Source organism: Podarcis raffonei, chromosome 4 (genome assembly GCF_027172205.1).
Source record: "Podarcis raffonei isolate rPodRaf1 chromosome 4, rPodRaf1.pri, whole genome shotgun sequence".
Taxonomy (NCBI): Eukaryota; Metazoa; Chordata; class Lepidosauria; order Squamata; family Lacertidae; genus Podarcis; species Podarcis raffonei.
In genome coordinates, this window is record NC_070605.1 from 57,697,948 (window position 1) to 57,724,399 (window position 26,452).

Sequence of the window (26,452 nt, forward strand, 5' to 3'; positions counted from 1 at the left end):
GTGATAGGTAGGACTTGCTCCGATGTGCTAGTTTTATGTGCTGGGATTTTCAAAACTTCATTGTTGGGGACCATCCCAAGATGTGATTTCCCATTCTGCATCTTGGAACGGTACAGCTTGAATTGAATTGTGTATCCCTTTAAACCAGAGCTTTCTGAACTGTGTGTTGCAAGACGTTAGTGTGTCGGCTGCAGTGTGTAGGTGTGTCACGCGAACACACCCCACGCTCCTCCAGGGGCTGGAAAGGGAACAGTTTAACCTCCGGTTTCCTAGTAAAACTGAACTACTGCATCGTGAAATGATGCATGTCTAAAAAATGTGTCAGCAACATGAAAAGACTGGAAAGCTCTGCTTTAAACCTTGGGGTGGAGCATGCTTCAGCAGAAACGCTTATGTACCAACCACTCCTCCTCGGAAATGGAATTCGCCTTGTGTGGCTGTATTTATTTAAGTGGTGCGTCACAAATTCAGTTCATTGTGGAAGAAAATCACCTGCTTTCCATTTCTAGAGAAAGTCTCAAGTCAAAGCTAGCCCACAGTTGACTCACAGATGTAACTCTGGTAGTTTGAGAAGAGGAATTCTCAGACCTTGAAAACAATATTGGGCTCTGTTATGACTGGAGAGGGTGTGCCCAGAAGAAAAGCTTTACACACAAATCTCCTAAAGATAATAACATGTGATATAACACTGCATTCTGGAATCATTTGCAGGTTGTTTACCTTAAATCTTCCTTGTTTTCACATGTTAAATACTTTTTATGCACAACTGCTCTCAATAATTATGTGTTCTTCATCTCCTAAAGCAGGGGCTGGCCAGATTGCTATCTCCCTGACCCTTTATGGGCCAACTTTGGCAGGTGGGTGAGGAACATTGGCAAGGGGGCTGCTTATGGTGGGTATCAGTATGCGGTGAGTTACGGCACCAGTTCCATCAACCAGAGTGGGGGGATCGTTGAAAAACAGCTTAACAAACTTACAAAAGAAGCTCAACAACTGTTCTTGCAACTCTCCCCCCCCCAAAAAAAACCCCTCAATAACTTTCTTAATTGTTAAATTTCTTAATTTTGGGCTCCCAAAAATAAGGGTCGTCTTATACATTGGATTGTGTTATACACGGAAAAATACGGTAGAGCTGATACAAGCCTGAACTTTGCCCAGCCTTGGCCTATCTTTGTAAAATATTTTAGTTGGGGTTTTTTAATTCTTCTGTTACCCCTACAGGTTCACTTCCCTAATATAAGTAAAATGAGAAGAAAAGCTTTTAAGATAATTTTGTGGGGGGAAACCCCAGATCACACATCATGTAGCAGAGATGCTAAATGGGTGGGAAGCTGGGCTTCATTCGTCTAGAGGCAGGGCAAGGCAAGTTAGCACTAGTGGGCCATGGAGGCGTGAAGAGAACCACAAGCCTGCTGCCAGGAACATTTCGGGGTGGAGGATTCAATTATATGGCGCCAGAAGGATGGCATTTCATCACTCTTCCATGCAGAGGGTTGGGGGCAGCCTGTGTGAGTTCATAACTTTATTCTAACAAGACTCCTGCCCCAGGCTTCAAGCAAGCTCTGCATGGGCCTGCTTCCATGTTACCTTTCCATGTTCCTGGCCTACCCGTTATGAGAGCTGTCGGAAAAGGTGGGCAATTTGATGCCAAAAATCTAATGGCCCCTTAGCAACTTCAGATATTTCACATTAATAAGGCCCTCAGATTAAGCCACACATTTCAAAACGGACTCCAAAATCCAGCAAATCCTTAATTTTTAAAATTAAAAATCTCAATAGTACTTTAACTTTCCTCAGATTCGAATGAGGTCAGTGATATGGACTCCGTCACTGTCACTTTCCAGTTCAACTGGATGTTCCTTCCTTCCTAGGAGGTGAACAGAACTAGAAACCTGCTCTTAGCAAAGTTGTGTTTATGAACATTTTGGATAGAGGTTTCTCCATTGCAGTGCCAAAAACTAGAATAATGTCTTTAGGTAGGCCACTGAACCCTCAGTGTCTGAAACCCCAATGCCTAGATTCTACTTCATCGGGTTTTTTAAAATTCGTATCATTCGGGCTTATTTTTCTGGCAGAGACACTGAGAGGATGATATTTTAACAGGTCTTTTAATTGTCTTTGTATGCATTTGCATAAATGTTGATTTTCCCATTGCTACATGCCACCTTGAGCATGACTCGTGTGCTCCAAGTAACTGCCAATAAATCTCCAGGATAGCAGAAGTGCTGCAAAGCATCCGATGTCAATATTTTTAAAATACAGAGCCAGGGTATGGTATATTGACATAACTGGAATTTGCAGAATCAATATATTAAGCAACATCCTGGCATTCTCAAACATCACAAGGCAATCCCTATCTTGATGACTTGTTTACTAGTTTGCTAAGCTATCAGGGAATTGAGAGGGAAACAGGATTTCTACAGAAAGTAATCAGATGGTTTCTATTTACACTTTGAACAACATTATTATTATTTGCACTTCGTAGTTTTTTCTTTTTACAAAATGGAACTCAACGTGACATACAAAAGAAAAGTAGCATGTTAATTAAAACCAACAGAAAACTAAATCATGCTTAATAATAATTAGTTTAATAATGATGATAATTTTATTTATACCCTGTCCATCTGACCGGATTGCACCAGCCACTCTCTGACCATCTTCTCAAATATGAAACAGCAATTTCAAGTGCAAAAAGCCTGTGTGCGTACTCTCACACTTTCACGCAGGTACACCACCTACAAAGCTTACCTCATTTTTTGGAGGGATCAACTCTGGGTGAGAAAAGGGGCAATAGACATGGTCTGATGGGTATTCAAAAAAGCTTACCTCCCTGAACTGAATGAGGCAGCCCACCCACCAAAGGACTTTGATATATGTATGGATAGAGAGAAAAGTCAGAAGTTCAGTACAGCCCACTTTGGAACAGTTATTGAAAAGACAGGGCCAGAAGTGACTTTTACAGTGTAATGCTGCAACAGTAGAAAGAACCCTGATCTTTTGGCACACAGAAACTACTACCAAAATAAAAAAAAACAGTTCAATCAATTTGTTGAAGTTGGCAGTTATATTACCTTTCACATATGAATGCTTGTTGACATAAAGACAGCAGTTACACGCTCTTGCCAGAAAGTGAGATGCCACAGAACAAAACCACAACACAAAAATCTTTGGACATGCACAACCTATTAATAAAGTATTTGAGCTAAGGTGTCTTGTCTATCACTGCATCTACTGGTATAGGCAATTAAACCCACATCTAAGTATTTGGAAAGTTATGCCCAAGATAGAATTCCCTTAAACAGCTACAATAATCATACAAACATGTTCCATCAACTCATGAAACGATTTCACAGAATACCTATCATCCCTTCCACTCAGACTGGGATTTTCATTTTGTTTGAGAGGAATCAAAAGATAGGTATCTATCATTACCACACAAACACACACATCTGGGCTCTCTTTCATCCCCACAAATACAGAAGAGATGTTAAAAGTGTGGAAAATTCTGACAGACATGGGTCCTGTGCTATTTGAAAATTGAGAATTCACAAGCATGTTCAAACTAATATTCCAGTCATTTCTATCCCATCTGTATTCATAACAATTTTTTATTATATTCTGCACCTATTTTGTCAATTGACTATCCCCAAAGTGCACGAGCCCTGTCCTCATTTTATATTTACACATTCACTGAATGCACAAGAGGGACCAGGATGGTTTCTGCTTACTTTATCCCCAGCCTTGATACATTTGATACACTTGATACAGCCTTGATACAGGTGAGAACAAGCTCTGTGTGAATGTAGGATCTGAATTGAAGATCAGGAGTTGCAACTAAGAATGAAGACCCTCCAGTTGCATGCACTCAGAGCACATTCTTACCTTCAGCACAGCCAGAGGCAAAGCTAGCAAGCATAATGATCCCACTTCCCCTCCATATATTCAACGAATACGAAATTATGAAGGTGTGAACAAAGCTTCAGTTTCAGTCTTTAGGACATTTCCAATGATGCAGTTGAGGAGGGTGTGTCAAGAACACTCATTTTGTCATTCCCTGAGGCACATGCTAACCAAACTGCATCTTCAAAGATCCATGTGAGAGTTATATACAATCTGCCTATATTACGTCAACAACTTAATAATTAGCAAGAGTAAACACTATCTCAGATAATGCCTCTTTTTAACCGAATAAGACTTCAGAAGAATAAACCAGGTACAGTGGTACCTCACAAGACGAATGCCTCGCAAGACGAAAAACGCGCAAGACGAAAGGGTTTTTCGTTTTTTGAGTTGCTTCGCAAGACGATTTTCCCTATGGGCTTGCTTCGCAAGACGAAACGTCTTGCGAGTTTGTTTCCGTTTTCTTAAAACCGTTAATACCAGGGTGCATCCGTGCTTCGCAAGACGAAAAATCCGCAAGACGAAGAAACTCGCAGAACGAATTAATTTCGTCTTGCGAGGCACCACTGTATAGGAAAAGCACTGTTCACTGTTTTACTTCTAAAGCAGTGCGGAACTTTAAAAATGTTTTCCCTTCCACATAACTATTTGCTTACCCACACTTACAGTAACTGCATACAAATGATTTTTAAGGCACACTTATATGGGTACAACCCCTATAGAACATAGTGGGACGTACTGCCAAGCACAAATGCTCTGTAAATCAGTCACAGAATTTCAAGCCTCAGGGACATCTGTTGTTTTATCTTCATAGAATCATAGAATTGTATAGTTGGAAAGGACCCTGAGGAACAACTTGTACCTTTTCTTGTAAATTGCTTCTAAATATGCCTGCCCCTTTTCAACAAAAAGATCCTGGGAAGTACGTGCAGTATCTAAGATCACTGCTTCACCAGGGCAAAAAGGGTATACCTGCAACAAAAGGTAAAGCATTCAGTCTCATACCATGAATTTGCAGGCATAATGGAAAAAAAAACCGTAGGAACGGATCCCTTTAAGAAAAAGGAAACCACAGAAATTTCTGGAATTTTGCCAGACTGGAACCATATCCAGTATCTTTTGACCTCTGAACTCTTTCAGAAAAGCTCTCCAACCATCGTATCTGCAAAAGGCATTTGTAACTTGAGTTTGCACAAGATGCCCAACCAAGGCAGATCCTGTTTCTAATGTCCATGCATTTCGGCAAGATGTAGGCTCAAATGAGTCATACACTTTTGAGTTAAGTTCAGCTTTTCATTTCCTACATAGTGGCCAGAATGTAGAACTGAATTGAGAACTACACTCATTCTCTATCCAGCGTTAATGTTCTTCATCTAAATGATGCATTTCAGATTAATCACATTTTCACTTATAAGGCTGGAATTGGGTTTTGCTTAAGGAGGCCTGCAATATGAATGCTGCAACTGCATTTTAAAACTCATAACATCTGCACCTGGTAGGGAGTGCAAACGGCTCTAGCAACATTTTACGTTCACCTACCTGGGAGTAAGCCCAACAGAATTCAGTGCAGCTCATTTCAGAGCAAAATTACTTAGCGTCACACTGTCAGTACCACCCTAAGAAATCTATTTCTAGAATACATAAAAAGAGGCCTGCTGGAGCAGACGAAAGGCCCATCCCACACCATGATCAATCAAGCCCAGAAACTATAATAGTCCTTGCCCAATTTTTTGTGGTTTGTTTTTGCTTTAATAACTGAAACAGACAGATTTTGCTTTAATAACTGAAACAGGTTGTGTACACATGGGCTTAGCCAAAAGGAGGCAGGGAGGGGCAACTCCACCACTAACTAAATCAATAAAAATCAATAAAAATACATAGCTAACTGAGATTCTGCCTCCCCTAACAAAATGCCTGCCCCTCCCCCAACAAAAATCATTGCTATACCCATGTGTGTACACACTATACATTAAATCACCCCCCCCCCAAAAAAAGAATATTGGAAACTGTAGCTCTTTGAAGGGTAAACTACAGTTCCCATGACTGTGTGTGTGTGCTTTAAATGTATGGTTATGTACACAGCCTAGGTAGAGGATTTCATGAGAAGTATATGTTGGGGAAGATGGAGGGCACTAGGAGAAGGGGACAACAGAGGACGAGATGGTTGGACAGTGTTCTGGAAGCTACCAGCATGAGTTTGACCAATCTGCGGGAGGCACTGGAAGACAGGAGTGCCTGGCGTGCTCTGGTCCATGGGGTCACGAAGAGTCGGACACGACTAAACAACAACAACAACAACGATTATTGCCTCTGTCCTAGTAAGCATTTTCCCTCCATTGCCTAATGGGGTTTTGCTGTTTTCTGGAGAGATAGCAAGGTAAGGCTGGCCCCCAACCAAGAAAAATTAAAGAAATAAAGTTCGTTCAGAAGCAACCTTCACTAAAGCAAGCAAGAATAAATTAAAACCCATCATCTGCCGTTTGGCGCTGCTTCCAGTTCACCTGTTGAGAACTAGATGATGCAACCGGAAGGTGAATGAGAAGAAACAGGCGCTGCCCCAAGCCTCCGGGACGGAGTGGGGGGAGAAAAAGTGCCCAACGCAAACACACCCTTAACAAAGAAGTCCTCTAGCGATTGGAGCGGTCAGAATTGGCGCTGCCTGCACCTCGTCCTTTCCTCGCCCACTTATTGCCCTAGATCAGATGCGCATCCCACTCCTTACTAATCGCGGGGAGAGGATAAAACCAAGACTCACCTGGGTGCCTGAAAGGAAGGAAAGGGCAGCGGGCTAGCTGCGTGGATGGGAAACGCTCCCCGCAAGCAGAGCAGAGAAGCAGCGCCCGATCCAGCCGCTCAGCGTGTGCAAGCAGCCTTTCCCAGCCCACATTCGCTTTTGGAAAGAGCGCGGGCGGTGATTGGCTAGGACGGGGGCGTAGGGGGGACACACCCCGCCAAATGAGAAGGCGGCGTGTCAGTCCTGCAGCCTGCGCAGATGGTTTCTCCGAGCTGCATGGCAAAGGGAAATATTACGACACAGGGAACTCAGCTAGGTTGTAGGGCGGCAGTTCTTTTGCTTGAAGACTCGCTTTCGGGTTAATTTTGATGCCTTGGCACTCTCTCTCTCTCTCCTTAGACACAGCTGCTCATAATAAGATGCTATGTAAATATGGCTTGTGTTTTAAGCTGCTAATGTGAACCTACCCTTTATCTGTTTAGGTGTTTTGTTTTTTAAAATTAGCTCTGAATCTTATTTGCCATTGATTTTAGATATGTGCCTCAGGCATCTTCCAACTGGTAAAAGAACTGCCTTAAGGAGCTAATTCTGGGTATCATGAACAATCACCAACTTGTTATTTAATTTATTGTATTTTTACTGACAGGGAGAGGCACTTGTGAGATTTTTTGCCTCAGCTACTGAAATAACCTGCCCAGCCTTGAGTACTAAGCACCTTGACTTGGACAGTTCACATATATTCATTGTTCCTCCTCAGGGACCCTACAGGTCATTAGTCCAATAGGAATCTCAACACGTGCCCCCCCATCCAGTTTAATACCATATCGAACCCTGCTTAGCTTTTCAAATGTGCTACCAGTTTTATTACTGCACCACTACACTGCTAACATTCAGCAGAGATGCTAACATGTGGCAGGATTGTATGGTTTAAAAATTGGTATCTCCAATATACTAAGAGCAGCTATTACTTATTGCTGTTTATTTAGAGCATTTGTACCCCACTCTTCAGTCAAAAAAACTCTGAGGTGGCTTATACACAACCAAATTAGTACTAGCCTGCAGGCCTATATAACCTGAAAGACACGACACAGAAGCAAAACGTGATGGTGAGGAAAGCGTGGGAAGCAAACTCAGACATTTGCTCTTAACGTTAAATACTGTAGTATTTTTTTATGATGACCAACTCGCATGAAAAGAGTTCACAGACAGGAAGAGTTTGGCGGAGCTGCTCCTTTAGCAGGGATGCAAAGGGCCCTGCTTCTCATCACTCCCACTGCTCCAGCCTGCTCTCTCACACTTTTGTACACACTAAAAGCAGCAGCAAAAAACGATCGCCTTGCCCTGCCCACCTCTCCTGTAAACAGTCTCAACTCTTGCGGGCGTCTGGCCTTCCCTTTCAAGCAATAGGCATATTGCGCAGCCGCCACTCGAAGCTGTCGAATCACGCCGGAAGTGTGTGCTAGTCCGCGCTTCCTCCCTATATTTCGAGTTCAAGCCGGCGGCGCGGAGCGCAAGATGCGTGGCTGCCGAGCTGCAATCAGCGCCTGCTTTGGACTACGCTGCCGGGCGATGCGCTTTGTCTCCCGCGGGCAGGAGGATACGGAGCCACTGCGCCGCGGCTAAAAGCAAGCCTGAGTCAGCGCGCCCGATCCATCGCGAGCCTGCGTTGCCGAGGGAGCCACCAGCGCCGCTGCTGACTCATCATCGTAGGCTCGTTTCTTGCTGCGAGCCCCGTCCGTTGGCGTCGCCTCTTCCCATGAAACGTGCCCTTGCAGGATCGAGGGACATTTCACACATTGTGAAATGGATACCCTGGTGAAGATTTCCATCTGCACCCAGCATGAAGATGCATTTTCTTATTGAGTTGCAATAGTAATGCACTCAAGTCAATGGACAAACCACACTGAGCACCATGATTTGCTTTAAAGAAGTGTTTAAAAAGCAAGACAAAGTTTCAAGAGTACAGCATTCAAGCAGTTGACTGGTTTATGTTGTGGGGTGTTAGTCCGGATAGCATCTGAGGGCCATTTTATTTTTTTGACCTGCAATCCAGGCACCCCCCCCTTATATTTGTGCCCCACCCCATCCTATATTTCTTCCTGCCTAAGTGTATAACTTTACATTTTTCCCTATTTAAATTCAATCTGTTAAGGCCATCTTGAATCAGATTCTGTCTTCTGTAGCATTAGTTACCCCTCCCAGTTTGGTGTTATCTGCAAATTTGATGAGCATCCCCTCAAGATGTTGAGCAACAACAGACCCAGAACAGAACCCTATGGGCACCCCACATGTCATTTTTTCAGGCTGATGAGAAACCATTAGTGAGCCCTCTGGGTTTGGCCAGCCAGCTACAAATCCACCTAACAGTTGCCTCATCCAGCCCACATCGACTTTGTCAGAAGACTTATTGAAATCGAGATACACTACATCCACAGCATTCCCCTGGTCCACCAAGCTTGTAACTCTATCAAAAGAAAGGAGATTAGTCTGGCATGACTTGTTTTTCAGACATCTATGCTGGGTCCTGGAACCATCATATTATTGTTCATGATCTTAGGAAGCAATTGACTGAGGGGAAGCATACAAATTAATTTAAGGGTAGTATGCAATTTCATAAAATAAATACGACTAAAGGTGGCATTTGTTTTAGGTGAACTGGCAACTCTCACTGACTTCTTCCTGAGGCTGGACAAAAAGCCTGTTATAATAAAGAACCCCCAAGTTCAGCTTTCATATGGCACTTTAACTAAAATAGGCTTCCATATGGAAATAAACTCTGAATTTTGGCACAACCTGGAGTTGCAACTACTCAGGAGTGCTTAGAGAATAGGCTTTAATTTTTTAGTTCAAAAACTGGATTTATTGTAAATGCCACATTCACAGAGAACAGATTTCTTAGTAACAAAGAAACATACAGATTTATATAACTAAGCATCTTGTCCGAGTAAAGAAATGCTCCTTCACAGCTTTCATTTAGAGGTGCCTATGCTAACCTAAATAAGCAGAAAGCATAACAAAAGAGGGAAACTTAAATGAGTAACTGCTTATGCACAATTTAATGTATATAATATTTTGTATTATATACATGAACAATTTAATGCATATCCAAATGTAAAAACCAGCTCTTCTGCAGTACATAGCAATCCCCACCCCACCCAAATCATTCATCAAGGTCAAAGAAATATTTTTTTCCATAAGAAATCAGTTACGCAAAGAAAACTGTATCACTACAAATTTTTATTCAGAAGCCCATCTTTTAAAAAAAGTTTTCATTATGAACTTGTTTGGTCAATCAACTACAACACTTTCTAACAGATAAGGTAGAAATGGCATGGCTCAGAATCGTCCAGATCTTTCACGATCTCTTGACCGCCTTCTATCACGCTCTCGGCCACCGCCGCCGCCGCCACCACCACCACCTCCTCCACCTCCGCGACCACGATCTCTGGATCTAGAGCGACGTTCACGGGACCTTGACCTGGATCTATGCCTGGTAGAAAAAAATGAGCACAGTGAAAAACTTTCTCACATTTGTCCTTGCATCAAGACTATGTAAGCAACAACTGCTCAAATACAAACCTTTTTAAAAAAAGCCTTGTTCAAGGTTTTTACGCAAGAGTCTGCTTTTTTGAATACTAAAACTGTGCTGCCCATACTTTTTGTTAGTAACCTAGGAGACCAGAGCTTTGGTCCTGGTAAGTAATTGCCCTCTTCCAAATGGATGGAGGTGAAGGGTGTAGAGTCTTGTTTGCAGCCAAATATAGCTGCATTAGAATAGGGCAACAACAGAACACACACATTAGGCAATTTTAACAGGTCAAAGAGTATTTCAATATTTAGTAAATGTCTTCACCCTTTGGGAAAACAACATGTAAATAAGCAAACTGTCCTCGGTGGCCCCCTTCTTGCCACTTCCTAATTATTCTTTATTAGATTTCTTAGTCCCTAGGGCAGGTTACAAGTACAATATCAAACATGATTGTTACTGCCCTGCCCCCCAGCATACAACAATTAATTGTAGGGCAAGCATAATTAAGATGGCTGTACCAACACAGACCTTGCTGGTTTCCATTCCTGGCTCCTACCTTCCCCCAGGCCCTGCCATCATCCAGCTGAGCTACATCAGAGGCAGCAGTGCTAGACCCAACATTTGTCCCAATATGATGTGTGCTAGAATTGGATTCACATCTAAGAGCCTGTGCATATGCTATGCTGTATATAAATACTACTATGTATTTATCAGCTCGTGGAAGTGGTCCACATAGAGGAGGGTAACCAGACGCAAGGAAAATACAGAATTTGTGTGCTGCAATATTCTGCAACGTCCTTTTCTAACATTTCAAAACTTATGCAACTACATCCTAAATTCAATTATGAATTATCCTTTAGAGAATAGCATTTTACCAAGCACAGGTAGCAGGTGACAAACAAGTAGTTCCCAATTATGTACTACTACCATGACCCATTCAGGTTTTAAACCAGCATGTTCTGGCATAATTAGATAACAGATCTGATCCCCCAAAGGTAGTATTTGTAGAGCTGTGGATACAGCTAAACTTGGGAAAAGCAGATAGAGCTTCCTCTTGCATTATGGGGAAGATGTGCGAACTCATTCCAGAGAAATCCCTGGAATTTCTTTGGGGGACTGACTAACTTTTCGCTGACAAAACAGGTGATATCCAACATCAGTCAAACTCTAAGCAGACCCACTGACATCAATGGCTGATTTCCAGTTGTGGAGTCACGCTTGTGCAACACTTCCGCTTGCACAAATGAGACTTGTTTTTCCTCCCCTCCCCCATGGGACCTGCAGCAGGAAGGGAGGAACAGGACTCATGTTGCATCTGCTGGTGTGACACTGGATGTTCCTCAATGGACTAAGTAACTTAGGGGGCATAGAAATTTAATAAATAACAACAACAACAACTTAAGGCCATTGATTTCAATGAGTCGTACTTGGATATCACTTGTGATTGCTTTTTTGTTTTAAACAGCGGTAGGTGGCGATAGAAAATAAGAGATTAAAAAGTTCACTGAGATATTTTTTTCAGAATGATGCACTGATTTCAAATGAAACTTAAATAATAAGTAAATATTGAAAGATACTTTATGTATCACTTTTCTAGGCAAACTTCACAAAGCTGCTTACATAGAAATATTTAAACAATAAGCACTGATTAGAATTATGTAACAAACTGGTCAACACAAGTTACAACACTAGCTCAAGATGTTCCTTAGCCCTGTGGTCGTTTGAGGAGGGAAAAGGCCACCTCAGCTAGAATTATGAGAGCTAGCATTTGTAAGCTACAGATGCATACCGTATTTACAACTCAAATAAGAGAAAACAACTTCATACCAGAGTCCTGCAAATATATTTAGAAGCGTTAATGGGAGAACAGGAACACCCTAATTAAATTGATGAATGAACTGCTTCAACCTGTGGTTAAAGTTGCATGAAGTCCTGATAAATCAACATTTTCACCAGTATGTCTTATTTTAGTCTTGAACTCACACCTTTACAACCCAATGCAATCTTTTTACTAGAGCTGTATTGCAAAACCAATCACCTGTGCTCAATCCTGCTCCAGCCTTGCTAACCTGCACATCAGTATTAAATAAATATATTTGTATGGCTGTAATAGATTATATATTATTTCTATCAATGTTTAATTGTTTTTAAAAATTATTTCCCCCTATGTTTTTAGCTGCTCTTATTTTTATCCGTAAGCCACCACTGAGTCCCTGTCAGGGGAAAAGGTGGGGTTTAACAACAGCAATTCATGCTATTACCCATACACAGTAAGAGACTCTTTATTGCAACATTTATGTACTCTGCATGAAATAGGGCACTATTGCCCATCATTATCAGTCCTAAGGTACAATTCTTATGAAAAAGCACAGTATCAGCAATTTAACAAGTGCACGTTTATTGCTCCAACATTTAATAGCTCAGCTTGTCAGCCACTGCATTCAGTTTTCAGTTTGCTAAAGTTACTTGCATTCAACTGAAATGGGATGGGAAGCAACATGAAAACCATGAATTGCTGGTACATGCTGGTATGTGCATCAGTCTTCGTCTTCATAAGCTGCGACAAATTTGGTAGTATTGCACCACCTAGCTTACCTACAAGTTCTCCCATTTTAGAAAAACATACATTTTTAAAAATTGAAGGTTTTTTTTACATAAAAGAACAATAAACACTTACTTCTTGCGGCGGCGGCCATACAGCTCACGTCGCAATTCTCGAGAAATGGGTTTCAAATGCATAAAGTTACAGAAACCTCCTCGTGTACACTCCCTTGAGGGGGGAAAAACAACAACGCAAGGTTTTGATGATGATTAAGGAAATGCTATTGGCTTAGATTCTAACAAAGTTTCTGCTGGCGGGACTGTTCTATGAGTGGTGTTCCACTAACAGGATGCTCCTGCCAGAAGAGGGCAGCATTTCTTGCTGATCTCCTAATCCTCATGCATCCCCTTTAAAATCTGCTTTGTTGAGCTGGGGAACCTTGACAGCAATGGAGAGGCATTGCAGGGGGCTGGGGAATTTTTAAAAAATGCTCTTCCTGTCCTGTAGTACAGCAGGAGTCTGTACTGCAGGCTTCCTCAAACTCAGCCCTCCAGATGTTTTGAGACTGCAGGCTTCCTCAAACTCAGCCCTCCCATCATCCCTGACCACTGGTCCTGCTAGCTAGGGATCATGGGAGTTGTAGGCAAAAAAAAAAAATAATAAATCTGGCAGGCAGTTTGAGGAAGCCTGTTCTACTGGATCCCAGGTCCCTCTGTGAATGTAGGGAATATGTCCATTCACAGAGGGCAAATCAGGATTCAAAACCATGGAGCAGTGTCCTGTCACTCATGATTTTTTAAAACAAAAAAGCATTTCAAAATCACCTCAAAAATGGAGACAGCAGAAAACAGTTTACTCACCCCATTTCATACTGGCGGCAGCAAGCTTCTCTGAAATCTGTCACAGGGGAGAGCTCTGCATGTATCGGCTGCCCATTAAACCAGCGGTTGTTCAGGTCAATCACTGCCTTTTCTGCATCTTCTTCACGTCGAAACTGGAAAAAAAGAAGGTTATGTTTACAAAAATGAACTCTCCACTTTTACATATTACTAGGAACTGACATGATTCTCAGTGCCAACATGAAAATTAGGAAAGCACAAAAGCTTCATTTACGTAGTGTTAGCGAAATAGTAAGGAAGCATGTTTCGGGGGACAGGGACACAAGCAGCACGTCAATAGCATATCAACGCATAAGGGCAGAATTCTTTCAGAACGTGATATACTTTTATTAGAATCAAAATTATATCCTTAATGTGTCCTTGAAAGGTATCATTATTCTTCATACACCATTCATTTTTTGTCATGTTTACATTTTTATTGATAATCCTTTTTAAAAAATCCTCTTTGTTAAATTTCCTAAAAGGAAAAAAAAGAACCAATATATGTACATATGAAGGAAGCTGAATGTAGTCTGCCCATTATAGAAATGTACCAGTTGCTTGTAGTAAAGTTAGATACTGTATTCTACGTTGACCTTGGTTGACTGACAATAACAATACAGTTAAACAGTCTCACTGTACTGTATTCTGACAATAACCAAAGTATCTTGGACCCAAATGTATTGGTATGGGAAGGGAATATGGAAGCAAAAAATTTGGTTTCAGTAGCAGCATATTTATAAATAGAGGGGCACACATTTGTGTCTAGTTTTGCCTGTCCGAGGAAAGAATGAATTGAGAAATGTTTTCACCAGTGTCAATTGAAAAGATTTGAATAAGCCCTGCTTATTCAAGTGGATGTGGGAGCTACCGTTCCAAGATATACTCCAGCAATACTTAGGTCATTTTTAGCAGGATTAGTTCACTATCCAACTGCACTTCAGTGGCTATTTTTATTTTGCTTTTTCTAGTTTTTTTCTTAGATGTTCCTTAGATTTGCCTAATAGTTTCCTATGTCATAATAATAATTTTAGTAAAGTACATTCTCCTTGTTGGAAAATCCTAGACAGAATTACACAATTTAACAACCACTTTACGTAGCTATAGTGCTGACCAATGCCTGGTGTTAAGTGTATACTTTTGAGAATTAAAAAAAAGGAAATGCCCCAGGCTGGACCTGAATCAGGGATAGTTAAGATACAAGAACCAATTACTTTGTAATGTTAAAATGCAGCGAAGGGGAGAGTACATGTACAAAAGTTCCATATATGAATCCCAATCTGAAAAGTCGTTCTAAACATTTGTTGCTCTGTTGTAGCACTCTACGATTAAGATGATTAAGTGTCTACAGACATGGTGAGTGTGATATTGGGGGGAAATAGAAACGAAGCAGACAGTCAGATAAGGGAGACAGCATTTTAGTTCATTCACCACATTTCTTTATTTACATTTCTTGCTGGGCTTAATAGGTTTCATTTGAAAGTATTCATTAATATTTATGCTATACACATAGCCTAACTATTCAAGACTGCTAGTTACTTTTCAAATATACAAAGCAAGACATTTAAAGATTTTGATCAGCAGTTGTGGACTTTTTATATCTTACCTTTACATATACATTTCCAACCAGATGATCTCCAAGATTATCACAGACATTCATCTCTTCTACTTCACCATATTTTTCTTCCATCTCTGTAAAGACCTCCTAAATGAAGAAAAAATGAGTGTTAATTTGATCTAAACTAGATGGATTAGCAAGCCTATACATCACCAACTTGGCATTTAATCTGTTTTTCTTGGCTACATAGGGTTTGGCAATGGCTCTATCCCTATTCCCCCCACAGGGCCATCTACCACTAGATGTCTTGTTGAGAAGGATTTCAGAAGAAAGCAGGAAGGTGCAGACCTGAGAGCCTGTTTGACCTAACTGCTCTCTTCCCCATCTACCACCAACTGCCCTGTATGGGAAATCGTGACAATGTTATATGTTGATATGTTTATATATTGATATTGTTTATGATGGCTTCAAAGGCTGCATCTTGATGTTACTTGTAAGCCACTTTGGAAACATTTGTATCCAGAAAGGCAGGACAAAAATAGCTTTTAACAAATAAGAATTCAAAATTAAACTACACATATGAAACTAAAATAACTGAAGACTGAAAAATAAAATGGGCAATATCCTGTGTCGTTAACACTCAGAGCAGATTCAATGAATTAAAATTAAGTAGTTTAAGCCCATTTCTTTCAATGGGCCTACCCTGACTTTGTTCAGGGGTGGGGAACTCTGCTGCTGCCACTGCAGCCTCCCAAGGTAAGGTGCATGTTCACCTTTGGCCAGTCTCCGCCGGGCCATTAAGGCTGGGGGCATCCTCTGCCCAGGCCCCTGTGGGGCAATGTGAGGAGGCAACTCTCTTTGGGGTGGGGTGGGTGGGGCAGCTCAGAGAACAGGGGCGGGAGCTGCAGCCACCTGGACGACTCCCAAAGAAAGGAGAGAGGAGACTAAGGAAACACTCCAGAAGGGAGGGTGTTCAAAAAAGGGTGAGGGGCTGCTGGCTCTGCAGGCAAGGGGTGACATAACTGGGCTCCTGAGCCCCACAGGGGTGCCACAGAAAGAAGGAAGTTGCTCAAGGGACCCATGGACTCAAAAAGGTTGAAAACATCTGGTTTAAGTAGTTTCCCAATTCTTCCTTTGCAACCACAGGTTGAACTTTTTGATGCCTGATGTCAAACTATCTTGGTGTGTGGTTTGTCCAAAGTGGTCTGGTGGGGCCTACAGGCTTGAGAAATGCCCTCAGGGACACTAGCTGGATATTGCTCATTACGTTTCCCCATAATCTATTGTTTGTTACAGGGAATTATTACTTAGGCCAGATAAACTTTACTAAGATGAATCTAAGGAACAAAGAATTTCAAATACTCCCCTCCTGCTGATGAAGAGTATCTGGCATAATTTTGTTCATCTTTTGCTCTAAGATAAACTTCAAAGCTTATAATGTTAACTGTGCTTGATGTTCTCATTTATATAAAATTTTCAAAGCATTACTCAGTGTAACATACCTCAAAGAATTCATCATAATGTTCCTGCATTTCAACATCGCTCACAGCACCTGCAAATACCAAGCCATATTAATTAGAATCTAATCTCAAACAAGGCAAAGGACTCTGAGCACATTAAAAATATTTTATGTAAGTAGAAAAGTAAGTAGAAGCCGTCTACTGGAGTAAAAAATACGTAATATGTAGCTAACCATTAGGAGTAGACCATAAACAGTTCTGCCAAGCCCCTAAAGAAAAAACAATCACAACAATCTCTTAATAGTTTTAATCAGTAACCTGATAGATAACACACTTCCATGGAGAATGGTTTAAATCTAAGGAAACTGATCTGATACAGAATGCAACCGCCCCCAGCTCCAACTATCTTAATTTTAGTGCACCAGATTTTCATGAACAGCCTTTGAAGAATGTACTAGGATTCAAATAAGGGGAGAAATAAAATACTGTATAAGGGAATTTAATTTTAAAATTATTCTAAAAGCAAACAGTGGAATCCAACAGGTGTTGCTCTACTGACAGCAGGCATCTCTGAAAAGGGAAGAAGGAAATTTTCAGCAAATCCTTCTTTCTCAAGCTCCAAATGTTTCTTTCTCCCTCCAAATGTGCTTGAGGGTTCCCCAATCCTCTGGTGCAGGGCTTTTTTTGGGGGTAGGGATTTTAGTGGGTAAAAGGAACTACTAAAAATGTCCCCCACTTCTGTTGCTGAATACCTTACGACAGCAGAGCAGCATCCCTTAGAGTCTGACCACGTACACTATAATTAGTTTGCTAATTACAGCTGTTCACAATTCATATGCTTTACTGAACTCAATATTAAGTTAACATGTTTCTACTTCCTTCAAATTAGCAAAACTAGGCTTACTGACAGGGGAAAGGAACCCAATTTTGCTCCAAAAGCTAATTCAGTCTTCACATTTTTCAGAATGTTTAAAGTAAGTCATGCTATATTATTTCCATGCCCTTAAGTATGCATTTGCAGGCATCTAGGCCACCTGTTCATAAACAGGGGAGGTTTTAAATAAATAAATATGAATTTCAAACCAGTATGTATGGCAAAAACTGACGGCTATAGCATTTTAGCATACATTAAGCACAATTTAAAACTTTATATGTATAGCTATCTGACCCTGAGTGGTCTGCAGTTCTAGAAAGCATCTTACCCTCTCATATATAAATCTAAAATACTTAAGGATGGGAAAATTCTATGGTATTTTCAAAATTTGGTTTCCCACCACCTTTAATGAATAGAAAAAGTAGCTGAGATCCACTCTTGGATCTATTTTCAATTAAACTATGACCACACTTACAACTCTACATTTAGTTTAAAGGGACACTATTGAATTAGGAACTAAATGTTGACTGACAGATGTCGAATCCCATTTAAAATACACTATGAGCTTGATAAAAATGGATTAAACTGTCCCAAACCACAATATCAAGATAGCTTAATAGCTAACTGTTTTCTCAGTTGTCAGCAGAAATAGAAATAGTAATTAACAAGATTTTTAAAAATCTACTTTGGTTTTTCAACACATATCAATTGTTGCCATATGTGATTTTTTTAAACTTGGTAAAACCATTTTCCTGTAAGACATAAACTAAAACAAACCAAATTAAGTGATGGTGTTTTACTAGGTTGAACAAGTACACCATCTACTAGACACAACTGATAATACTATATGACATATATGGAAAGCAGAATAGTTAAACAATGTAAATATTTGCTAGGTAACTATAACAAACCATGCAATTCCTAAAACAGCAAAAGGCTGTTGATTTCTCAAGCAGCATTACTCAACTGAGACCAAATTTTAAACATTACATTTGAACTATCATTTTAAAGAGACTTGCTGCTATGTTTGTTCAGCCAGTAAATTCCGGACAAATAAAAAGAGCTCCACAGCAAACCATGCAGCTACAGCATGAATTACTTATACCAGATTGGTGGAAATTTTAGCACATGCCCAGATACGAACGTAACACTGAATATCATTTAGCAGTGCTAGTAGAAATAGTGTTGTGAATACCAGACTGTGCTTAACGATAAGTCATTTAATTATTGCATTGTTTAACTGCTTCAAGAGCAAATGACAGATTAGCTCAATTATTTACCCATTTAAATCATTTACTTCTACTGATGTACAGTAGGCAAATATTTTCACAGTTTATAACTACACAAGTGTTAAGAATTAGTTCAAGACAATCTCCACACTTTCCCATAAATGAATATCAGTTCATAATTTCAGATTTTAAAGCAAGGAAGGAATTTTAACCGTACCTATGCAGAGAGATCAAATTAAAGTGATTTTAACATCTGTAAACAGATGGATAAGTGCTTGAGTTAAGTTAATAAGCTGTTGACCTAGCCTTTGGATAACAGTAATATGTGACATTAAATATAAGCAAGGACACATTAAAATGATGGAGGCCAATGGCAAGGATGGAGTAGAGCGCGCCATTGCTCAAGAAAACTTTAAAATGTGTCCCTTTAAAAAATTCATAAAATAGGCAGGTAGCCAAAGTTTCAGAGGAAACAAGTTTTTTTGGGGGGTGGGTTGGGCATGGGATATGTGAAGGACCAAAAATTTCAGGCACATTTAATAAAATGTGATCAGTTTGCTCCATTAAACTAAAAATGGTAGACCAGCTTCAGTTGACACTGAGCTCTGACAATCAAGCCCAGGGAACCAGTGAAGGAACTTGTATGAACTTACAGCGCAAACCGTCAGCAGACTGGGAAGAGTTTTGAGGGTTACGGTAAATGTTCAAGAGGGCAATGGTCTGAAATACAAAACGCAACAACTTTATATTATGGAAAATAAGTTTTAACAAGAAACTGGTTTCCTTGTGGTGATCACTTTTAGTTGAGTCTCAGTGCTGAAAGAGAGAATGTTATTTTCTCCCGAGGGAAATATGCGCCATTTGACTTGTGACCCTTCTGAACCACCCTAGTATTGAGGAAAAAAATAGAGATCTCACAACACTTATTATTGCATTTATTTAAAATGCATCTAATGGCATTTTATTATCACAAATCTTGAACCTGAAGCAATAAATAGCCTTAACATATGGAAAGGTTGAAAATTGTCAGGAACTAGATCCCACTGTAACACACAATAATAAGGCTGTTATGAAATCTCTATTGCCTAAGAATGTTAAGGTGAACCAAAAATCCCCAAGTATCACTTACCGTATATGGCAAAAAAGCCTATGTTTTGAGATTTTAAAATATCAAGTCATTTGATAAATGCCTAAGGTGTACTATAAACAATGAACATGTCTTAATGCTCATACGGGAAGTTTTGAACCAAAAAACCCAATCATTTTTAACCTTTTTTTTTTTTTTGCACATAACATAGGCATTTGACAAATGCTTGATGTAAGAGTTCCGTCACTTGTCCTGTTTGCAACAGCTTTATGTCAGCAGCTCAGAAGCCAACATGATTTTCTCATATTTAGGAATGGGCTCTTTAACACCATTCTTAAAAAAAATTTCTCCAACTGTGGGACTTACAGTGTGAGCCGTCAGCCGTCTGTGCACTGTTTTGGGGATTACGATAGATGTTTTGAATCAAGATGGTCTGCGGGGAAAAAAAATAAAAAGGGGAATTCTACTGGCTGCTGTGCATATAATAGACAATTGCAAAGAGACAACTTTTTTTGCGAACAGCTTAATATAAAATTATATTCAAATGGTACACTATTTTCTTTATTTGCACCATGTTTTGAAATATCACTCAGTCATATTATGTAAACAAGTTTTAATTTCACCAAGAAGTTGTACTATTGGCTTATCAAGGGAGGCATCCTCAGCTCAGCTCCCAGAAGGAGAATTAGCAATATACTATTTTAGTAACTTATTAGCATGGGCCTAAATTTAGTCTAATTTTAATCCTATCAAATACGGAGGGTCGTAAAAAATGCTACATGGTGCCCCCAATATGCAGTGCCTTTCTAACAAAAGGCCACTGCCACAAGGAACAGGATTCTTCAATTTCTCTAAACAAGCATTTCCTTGGTGGAACTTCTGTTTAAATAATATGAGTTTCTAAATGTTCAGTTTGCAGATCTTTAAAGAAAGAATATCCTTTCAGCCTTTGTGCTTTCTACTTGAAGGATTTGCCCAGGCAGACTTGAAACCTTACATTTGTATCGTTCTTCTTAAAATCAAGTTGTCTGAAAAAACAAACCATGTTTAAGTTAGTAATCTAATATCTCAGAGTTTTAATGTCCATATTAGTGTAAGTAGCTCAGTGTTACTTAATTAAAATGTTAGTTTTCATGAGCTTTCATTCAAATTTAATATAACCAACTGTATTTAAAGAAAACATTGTTTTCAGAGCTTTTTTGTTTTTATAAAACCAGCCAGTGTTAACCTCTGGTCCCTAGCCACGGTAGAGACAAAATACATCTACATTTGTTGACTGTTTTTAGCCTATTTCGAATTGAGAGTACTTGCAACTTTCTCTCACCTGCAACTCTATTTTAGCACAAGCTGGGCAGGAACTAGCATGGTAGTCTTTTAAACCACATTGAATTACTAAACAATTTCAGTAGTAGCAGTAGGAACACAATATATATTCACTGTTTGTTCAGTACCTAACACATTGTGACATTAATTTATTAAGCCAAATTATTTGGTTTAAGTAAGCAGGAAAGAAGACTCTTAAAATTAAGTCACAGATCAGATTAGCTGACCTAACTGCAAAATAGTATTTGAATGCACATATATAAATGGGGTGTGCATAATGGAGGGACAAAGATCAAAATTCTATTGAAAAAGCAAGATACAGAAATTGTCCCTCCACATCTAGAAGATGCAAGTTAAAATCTTCCAAACAATCCTGGATTCCTAATAACGATATCTTAACTGTTCTATCAGTCATTACAACAGATGTAAATACCCCTGACTGAAGCTGAAATTCAACACTGTGCAAGTGCACAACAACAGGGTCCCTGCTTCCTCTTCTTCCCCATCACCCCAGCTTCACTCCAGGTCTCCTCACCAACACTTTGGAGCAGATTATGGGGGCACAAGGAGGGCTGCACAGAAGGCAGGATGCTAAAATCATGTTGTTAAGTTGATTCCACTCACAGAAGCTATTGGAATTCACCCTAAACTACAATCCACAAAAGCTTGCCACATTTAATCATCTGCTTTGGCATTCTTATTACAAAGTTCAAATAAATGCAGATACCACAGCTCAGTTCAACTCCTGATTTACTACAATTAAATATTCAGGAGAGGACATGCAAATTCTTGGCATCAGTGGAGCATCAAACTATGATGTTAAATTGGTGGATCACAACAATATTATGGCATATATACTAGGTGGATCAAAGTATAAGACAAGCTATTGTTCCAAACTATTCCAGTCTGCTCATCTACATGTACTCTCATAAAAGTCTTACTACGTTCAACAGCGTTTATTCCCAAGTAAGTTTGCATAGGAGTTTAGCTATGTTGCCCAAGCAGTCAGTCTGTGAACTTAGTTGCCCAAGCAGTCAGTCTGTGAACACATTCTCCCTTACTGCCTCTTTCTACTTTACTTCATGCTTAAGTATTGAAGTTGGTGAAGTTATTTGTTTTGTATTTTGACTATGTCAATCTTAACTATTTGAAAGTAGATGAGCAGGTTAAGATATAAGGGAGCTTGGATATTTTTAAAAATAAAATTAGAGTTCAAAAATAAATTAAACAAAATTGTAGCAACCAAACTGAATGTGATCATCCCAACCAGCTTTAATCTGTACAGGCTAACCCAGTGGTTACAAAGACCACATGAAAATGGCTTAGGGTCTTGGTGGACCACTTAACGTTTCCTCTGCCCACTGTAGCAATTATAACGCACTGTGCTAGATGCTGTATGATTTTTCATTGTATTTTTACGGGCACACCATGGACCACCTGAATGAAGCTTGTGGATCACTGATGGTTTGCGAACAACAGTTTGGGAACCCTTATGCTAGCCTATATTCTCAAACTACTTTAAAGGTTTTGAAACTGATTATGCTGTTCTCATACTGTTACACAGCCCCCACTCATTTTATAGGGATTGCTCTGAATTCCACACATGCTATACTTGGAAATATAAAGTAGTAGAGAAGACATCTGCAAATGCCACCATCTCTTAGAATGTAAGGATATGTGCATTTTTGCTATTTCACAGAATTGCTTTGTCAGGGCATTTTGGTTAAATTTGAAAACATGCACACTTACACCAGGGGCAATCAACATGGTGTCCTCCAAGTTGTTAGACTTCAACTCCCATTACTCCTGCCAAGGAAGTAGTGGCCAGTGCTCAGGGACTATGGCAGTTGCACTACAACACATGGAGTACACCATTTTGGCTATCCCTGGTTTACAAGAGAAAATTTGGCCCATTTTTTAAATAAAAAACCAGCTATATAGTTGCTAAATATTACCCAGGAGGTTACCACTGGCTGACATCTAATATTGGAAAAATTATGGAAAAAAATTCTGCAACCATTAAAGTTTTTAAAAAATATTTCAAAGGGCGAGTAAAAGAAATGAATAGCAACTCAAGGACAAATCAACAAATATATACATGATACTTTTATAGTTTCTCAGATTTAACAATCACGGATTGGAGCTCTGAAAGTCATGGCTGCATTGGATGTAAGACTTCTACCAAGAAAATTTACACCAACCTGGCTAAATGTTGGTTTATTGTGCAACCGAGAACACCGGTCTCCATGACGGCATGCTCCGATTTTGAAGTAAAAAGAACAGTTGACTCTGAAACCAAAAGACACAAAAATTGTATCACCTGAAACCATTTCTATACAAACTAGTTATGGAGTTATAGCTAAGCTTATTAATCAAAAGAATACACTCTGGCCAGGCAAAAGCACTTGATTTGTGAAGCAGGGCCAGCCAAGGCATGGCCAGTGGAGTCCTGAGGTCTAGAAGAGGTGTTCTCCGTTCCTGTGCTAGTTCATATCTATTTTAGCAATGATTCAACTACAATTGATATTGGCTGTTTTAAAGTACAGTATCGCCTTCTCTAAAACTGAGAATGGTGAAAGCTGTAAGTTGGGGTCTGAGGGCAGATGTGCATCCTTGTCAATTACTAGAGTTCACCACTGTGTTCACTCAGTAGCTCTCCAGGGTTTCTGACAGGAGTCTTTTCCCAGCCCAAACTGGACATGCTAGGCTAGGGATTGAATCTGGGACCGTCTATAAAACAAGCAGATGCACTGCCTCAACCTATGGTACTTTCTCCTCTCTCCATTTGTCCACTACTAGGGCATGTTGGATAGTAGATGGGGTGGGAACATTCATATCATAGGTGTGAACTGCAGACATCCGCTGCTTTATTTCCACACGATAGAAAAGTTGAAAAGTGTGGTTTTGGCAGGCATGTGACAAGACTTGTATACATATGATAATGAGTCTTCTGCACCGTTGTCTGAAAGTTGGAGACATTCAGTTGCTCAGTGCTGCACTAACTTGTGTAGCATAGTAGTAAGCTGCCCCCAGAAATGGCTTTCAATGAAAGTAAAATAGAACATGCTGCATGGTCTGGTTTTTACTGTTTCTGCCCAGTTAGGAAATTCAAGTTTACTGCTTCCTCCCAGTATCAGTGCATGGACATGAAGTTTAGTAGTGTGCAATGGAGTTTCTTCAGCTTAGATAGATTGAGACCTGCTTCCCTCCTCTCCCTGTGAACAGAAAAGTGGAGTGGAAGGCAGATGTCCCCAGCTCAAAGGGCCACAACCCTCCTCCTCTAAAATATTATGTACATTTTTCTACCTCATGTACCTTTTAATAGATAGATAGATAGATAGATTTGAATGTGATCATGAAAGCCAGCTTGGACACTTCTACTGAGGCTGTAGTTGCACTAACAGAACAAACTCTGCGCCCCTTCAAAACTCCTTAGGCGTGATGAGAAAGCGTTACGTCTCGGAGACACACAAGGGGACACCCCACGAGATCTTCAGCGGCGATCCTGCTGCCAGACCGACCATTTTAGCAGCGCCGGCCCTTCCCCTTCCTCATTCAACTCATGAGGAAAACCAAGAGAGCAGAGAAAAAAAACCGGATCTGGGGATTCCTCGCAGTCGTGAGCCCGCCATCAGCTCTTTTCCGGAAGGGCGCGCGCGCCCCCTGGGCTGTTGGCGGGCGGGCAGGCGCGCGAGCGCGCTCCCTCCCTCGGCTCGTGAGGGAAGGAAGTATCGCGCCCGCTAAGGTCCAATAGGGAGCGCCTCTCAGGCTTGCACGAGGCAGACACTTTGCAGCAGAAGCAACGGAACAAGGGCTGAAGGAGGTTTCGCGCGCTCGAGGCTTCTACGGCCAAGAACCGCGCACGCGCACGAGAGAGCGAGGAAAAAAAGGGCTCCTCGTGGGGAACCATTGTTAGGAATGGCCCCCGCCAGGGCGCTGACACAGGCCCCGCCACCCCCCTCACCCACCCCGCAAGCGTAGGCCGGACCCCGCCCTTGGAGAGAGAGGGAAGGCCAGGGGGAGGAAGAACCCACTCACTTGTCTTTCTCGGTACCGAAGATGGAGGCCAGATACTCCGCCATCTCCTACAAGCTGCCCGGCCGCCCGCCGGACACCTCGGCACCCCGCTTAAGACGTCACAACCCCGCGCCGGAAACGGCCTCGCCGCCCGCCACCCGCTGCAACGATCAAGCGCCGGCGACCAATCAGCGCGTAAGGCAGGGGCTGCGGGGAAAGGCTTCGCGCACGCGCCTGGTGCAGCTGTCTCCGCCATGCGCCAGCGCGGGGTGACTTGGCTTCTCCCCCTCCCCCCCCCTTGGTTCTTCTTCCATCGCCATTCGGGATACGCCCACCCCGGAGATTTCTCCATAGGGGCAGTTGCTCCTAGCTGCCGTGTCTCGGTTTGTCACTCACTCTTCCATACTTGGTTCCATTATTAAATTAAAGTTTATTTGGGAAGGAATCAGATCAGACTCCGGTCCTTGCTGCAGCAACTGTACCCCGTTCCAAGAAAATGTCTGTATTTGCATTTAAAGCCGGGCAGGAAAAAGCCCTAGAATGTGTTGTGTGAAGGTGCCGATAGAGATACTTTAAAATTTCGTTAGTCTGAACTGCATTTTGAGGTCCGCAGTGCGGTGGGGGGGGCGGACTTTTTTTTTTTTTTGGTGGACACAGGCTGGTGAATAAGCTAATAGCATGCGGACCCAATACTAAGAATTTGTCAAGAATGTACAACTTGCTGTTGAAATGGAATACACAGGATGAAACGGTTAAATCAGCTATGATTAAATGGGCACAAGACATTGGTCATGACATTATGTTTGCTGACTGGGAGCAGTTATGGACCACCGGTATAAAGTTCACGGCATGTAATGCCTTAAGAGAGAATATTATGAAAATGATTTATAGGTGGTACATGACCCCAGTCAAGCTTGCAAAAATCTATCATTTGCCCAATAATAAATGCTGGAAATGTAAGGAAACTGAAGGTACTTTTTATCACCTTTGGTGGACGTGCCCAAGGATTAAGGTCTTCTGGGAGATGATCTATAATGAAATTAAGAAGGTTCTTAAGTGTACCTTTCATAAGAAACCAGAGGCTTTTCTCCTGGGCATGGTAGGCCAATTGGTGTCAAGGAAAGATAGGACGTTTTTTATGTACGCTACAACAGCAGCAAGAGTTCTTTTAGCAAAGTATTGGAAGACACAAGAACTACCCACGCTGGAAGAGTGGCAGACGAAGGTGATTGACTATATGGGACTGGCTGAGATGACGGGCAGAATCCGTGACCAAGGAAGAGAGACGGTGGAAGAAGACTGGAAGAAATTCAAACTTTAT

General features: G+C 41.0%; 2 protein-coding genes across 8 annotated transcripts in view; both read right to left on the reverse strand.

The window, feature by feature from the left end:
* LOC128413058 (cystathionine beta-synthase-like protein) overlaps nucleotides 1-6,758 on the reverse strand; it is a 42,339-nt gene extending 35,581 nt beyond the window's left edge. The window contains exon 1 of one of the 4 annotated variants that reach the window (XM_053386824.1): nucleotides 6,659-6,758. The gene's annotated coding sequence lies outside the window, so the exon portion shown is untranslated. Of the gene's footprint in view, nucleotides 1-3,728; nucleotides 3,747-4,639; nucleotides 4,815-6,655 lie in introns of those variants that run through there. The other 3 variants (XM_053386825.1, XM_053386826.1, XM_053386827.1) reach the window with 3 other exon arrangements.
* A 3,093-nt stretch (nucleotides 6,759-9,851) lies between these two features.
* Nucleotides 9,852-25,275, reverse strand: U2AF1 (U2 small nuclear RNA auxiliary factor 1). Of its 4 annotated transcripts, XM_053386832.1 has the most exons (9): nucleotides 25,153-25,275; nucleotides 23,316-23,403; nucleotides 20,789-20,819; nucleotides 20,158-20,224; nucleotides 16,644-16,693; nucleotides 15,190-15,288; nucleotides 13,566-13,699; nucleotides 12,841-12,933; nucleotides 9,852-10,124 (listed from the first exon to the last, which is right to left on the reverse strand). In XM_053386832.1, the coding sequence occupies exons 2-9, from the start codon at nucleotides 23,360-23,362 to the stop codon at nucleotides 9,971-9,973; spliced, it is 675 nt and encodes a 224-aa protein (XP_053242807.1). In that variant the 5' UTR covers nucleotides 23,363-23,403; nucleotides 25,153-25,275; the 3' UTR covers nucleotides 9,852-9,970. The 4 variants fall into 4 exon arrangements, with proteins under 4 accessions (XP_053242807.1, XP_053242808.1, XP_053242809.1 ...); XM_053386833.1 differs by lacking the exons at nucleotides 20,158-20,224; nucleotides 20,789-20,819 and adding an exon at nucleotides 19,358-19,424; XM_053386834.1 differs by lacking the exon at nucleotides 20,789-20,819.
* Nucleotides 25,276-26,452: the final 1,177 nt, after the last annotated feature.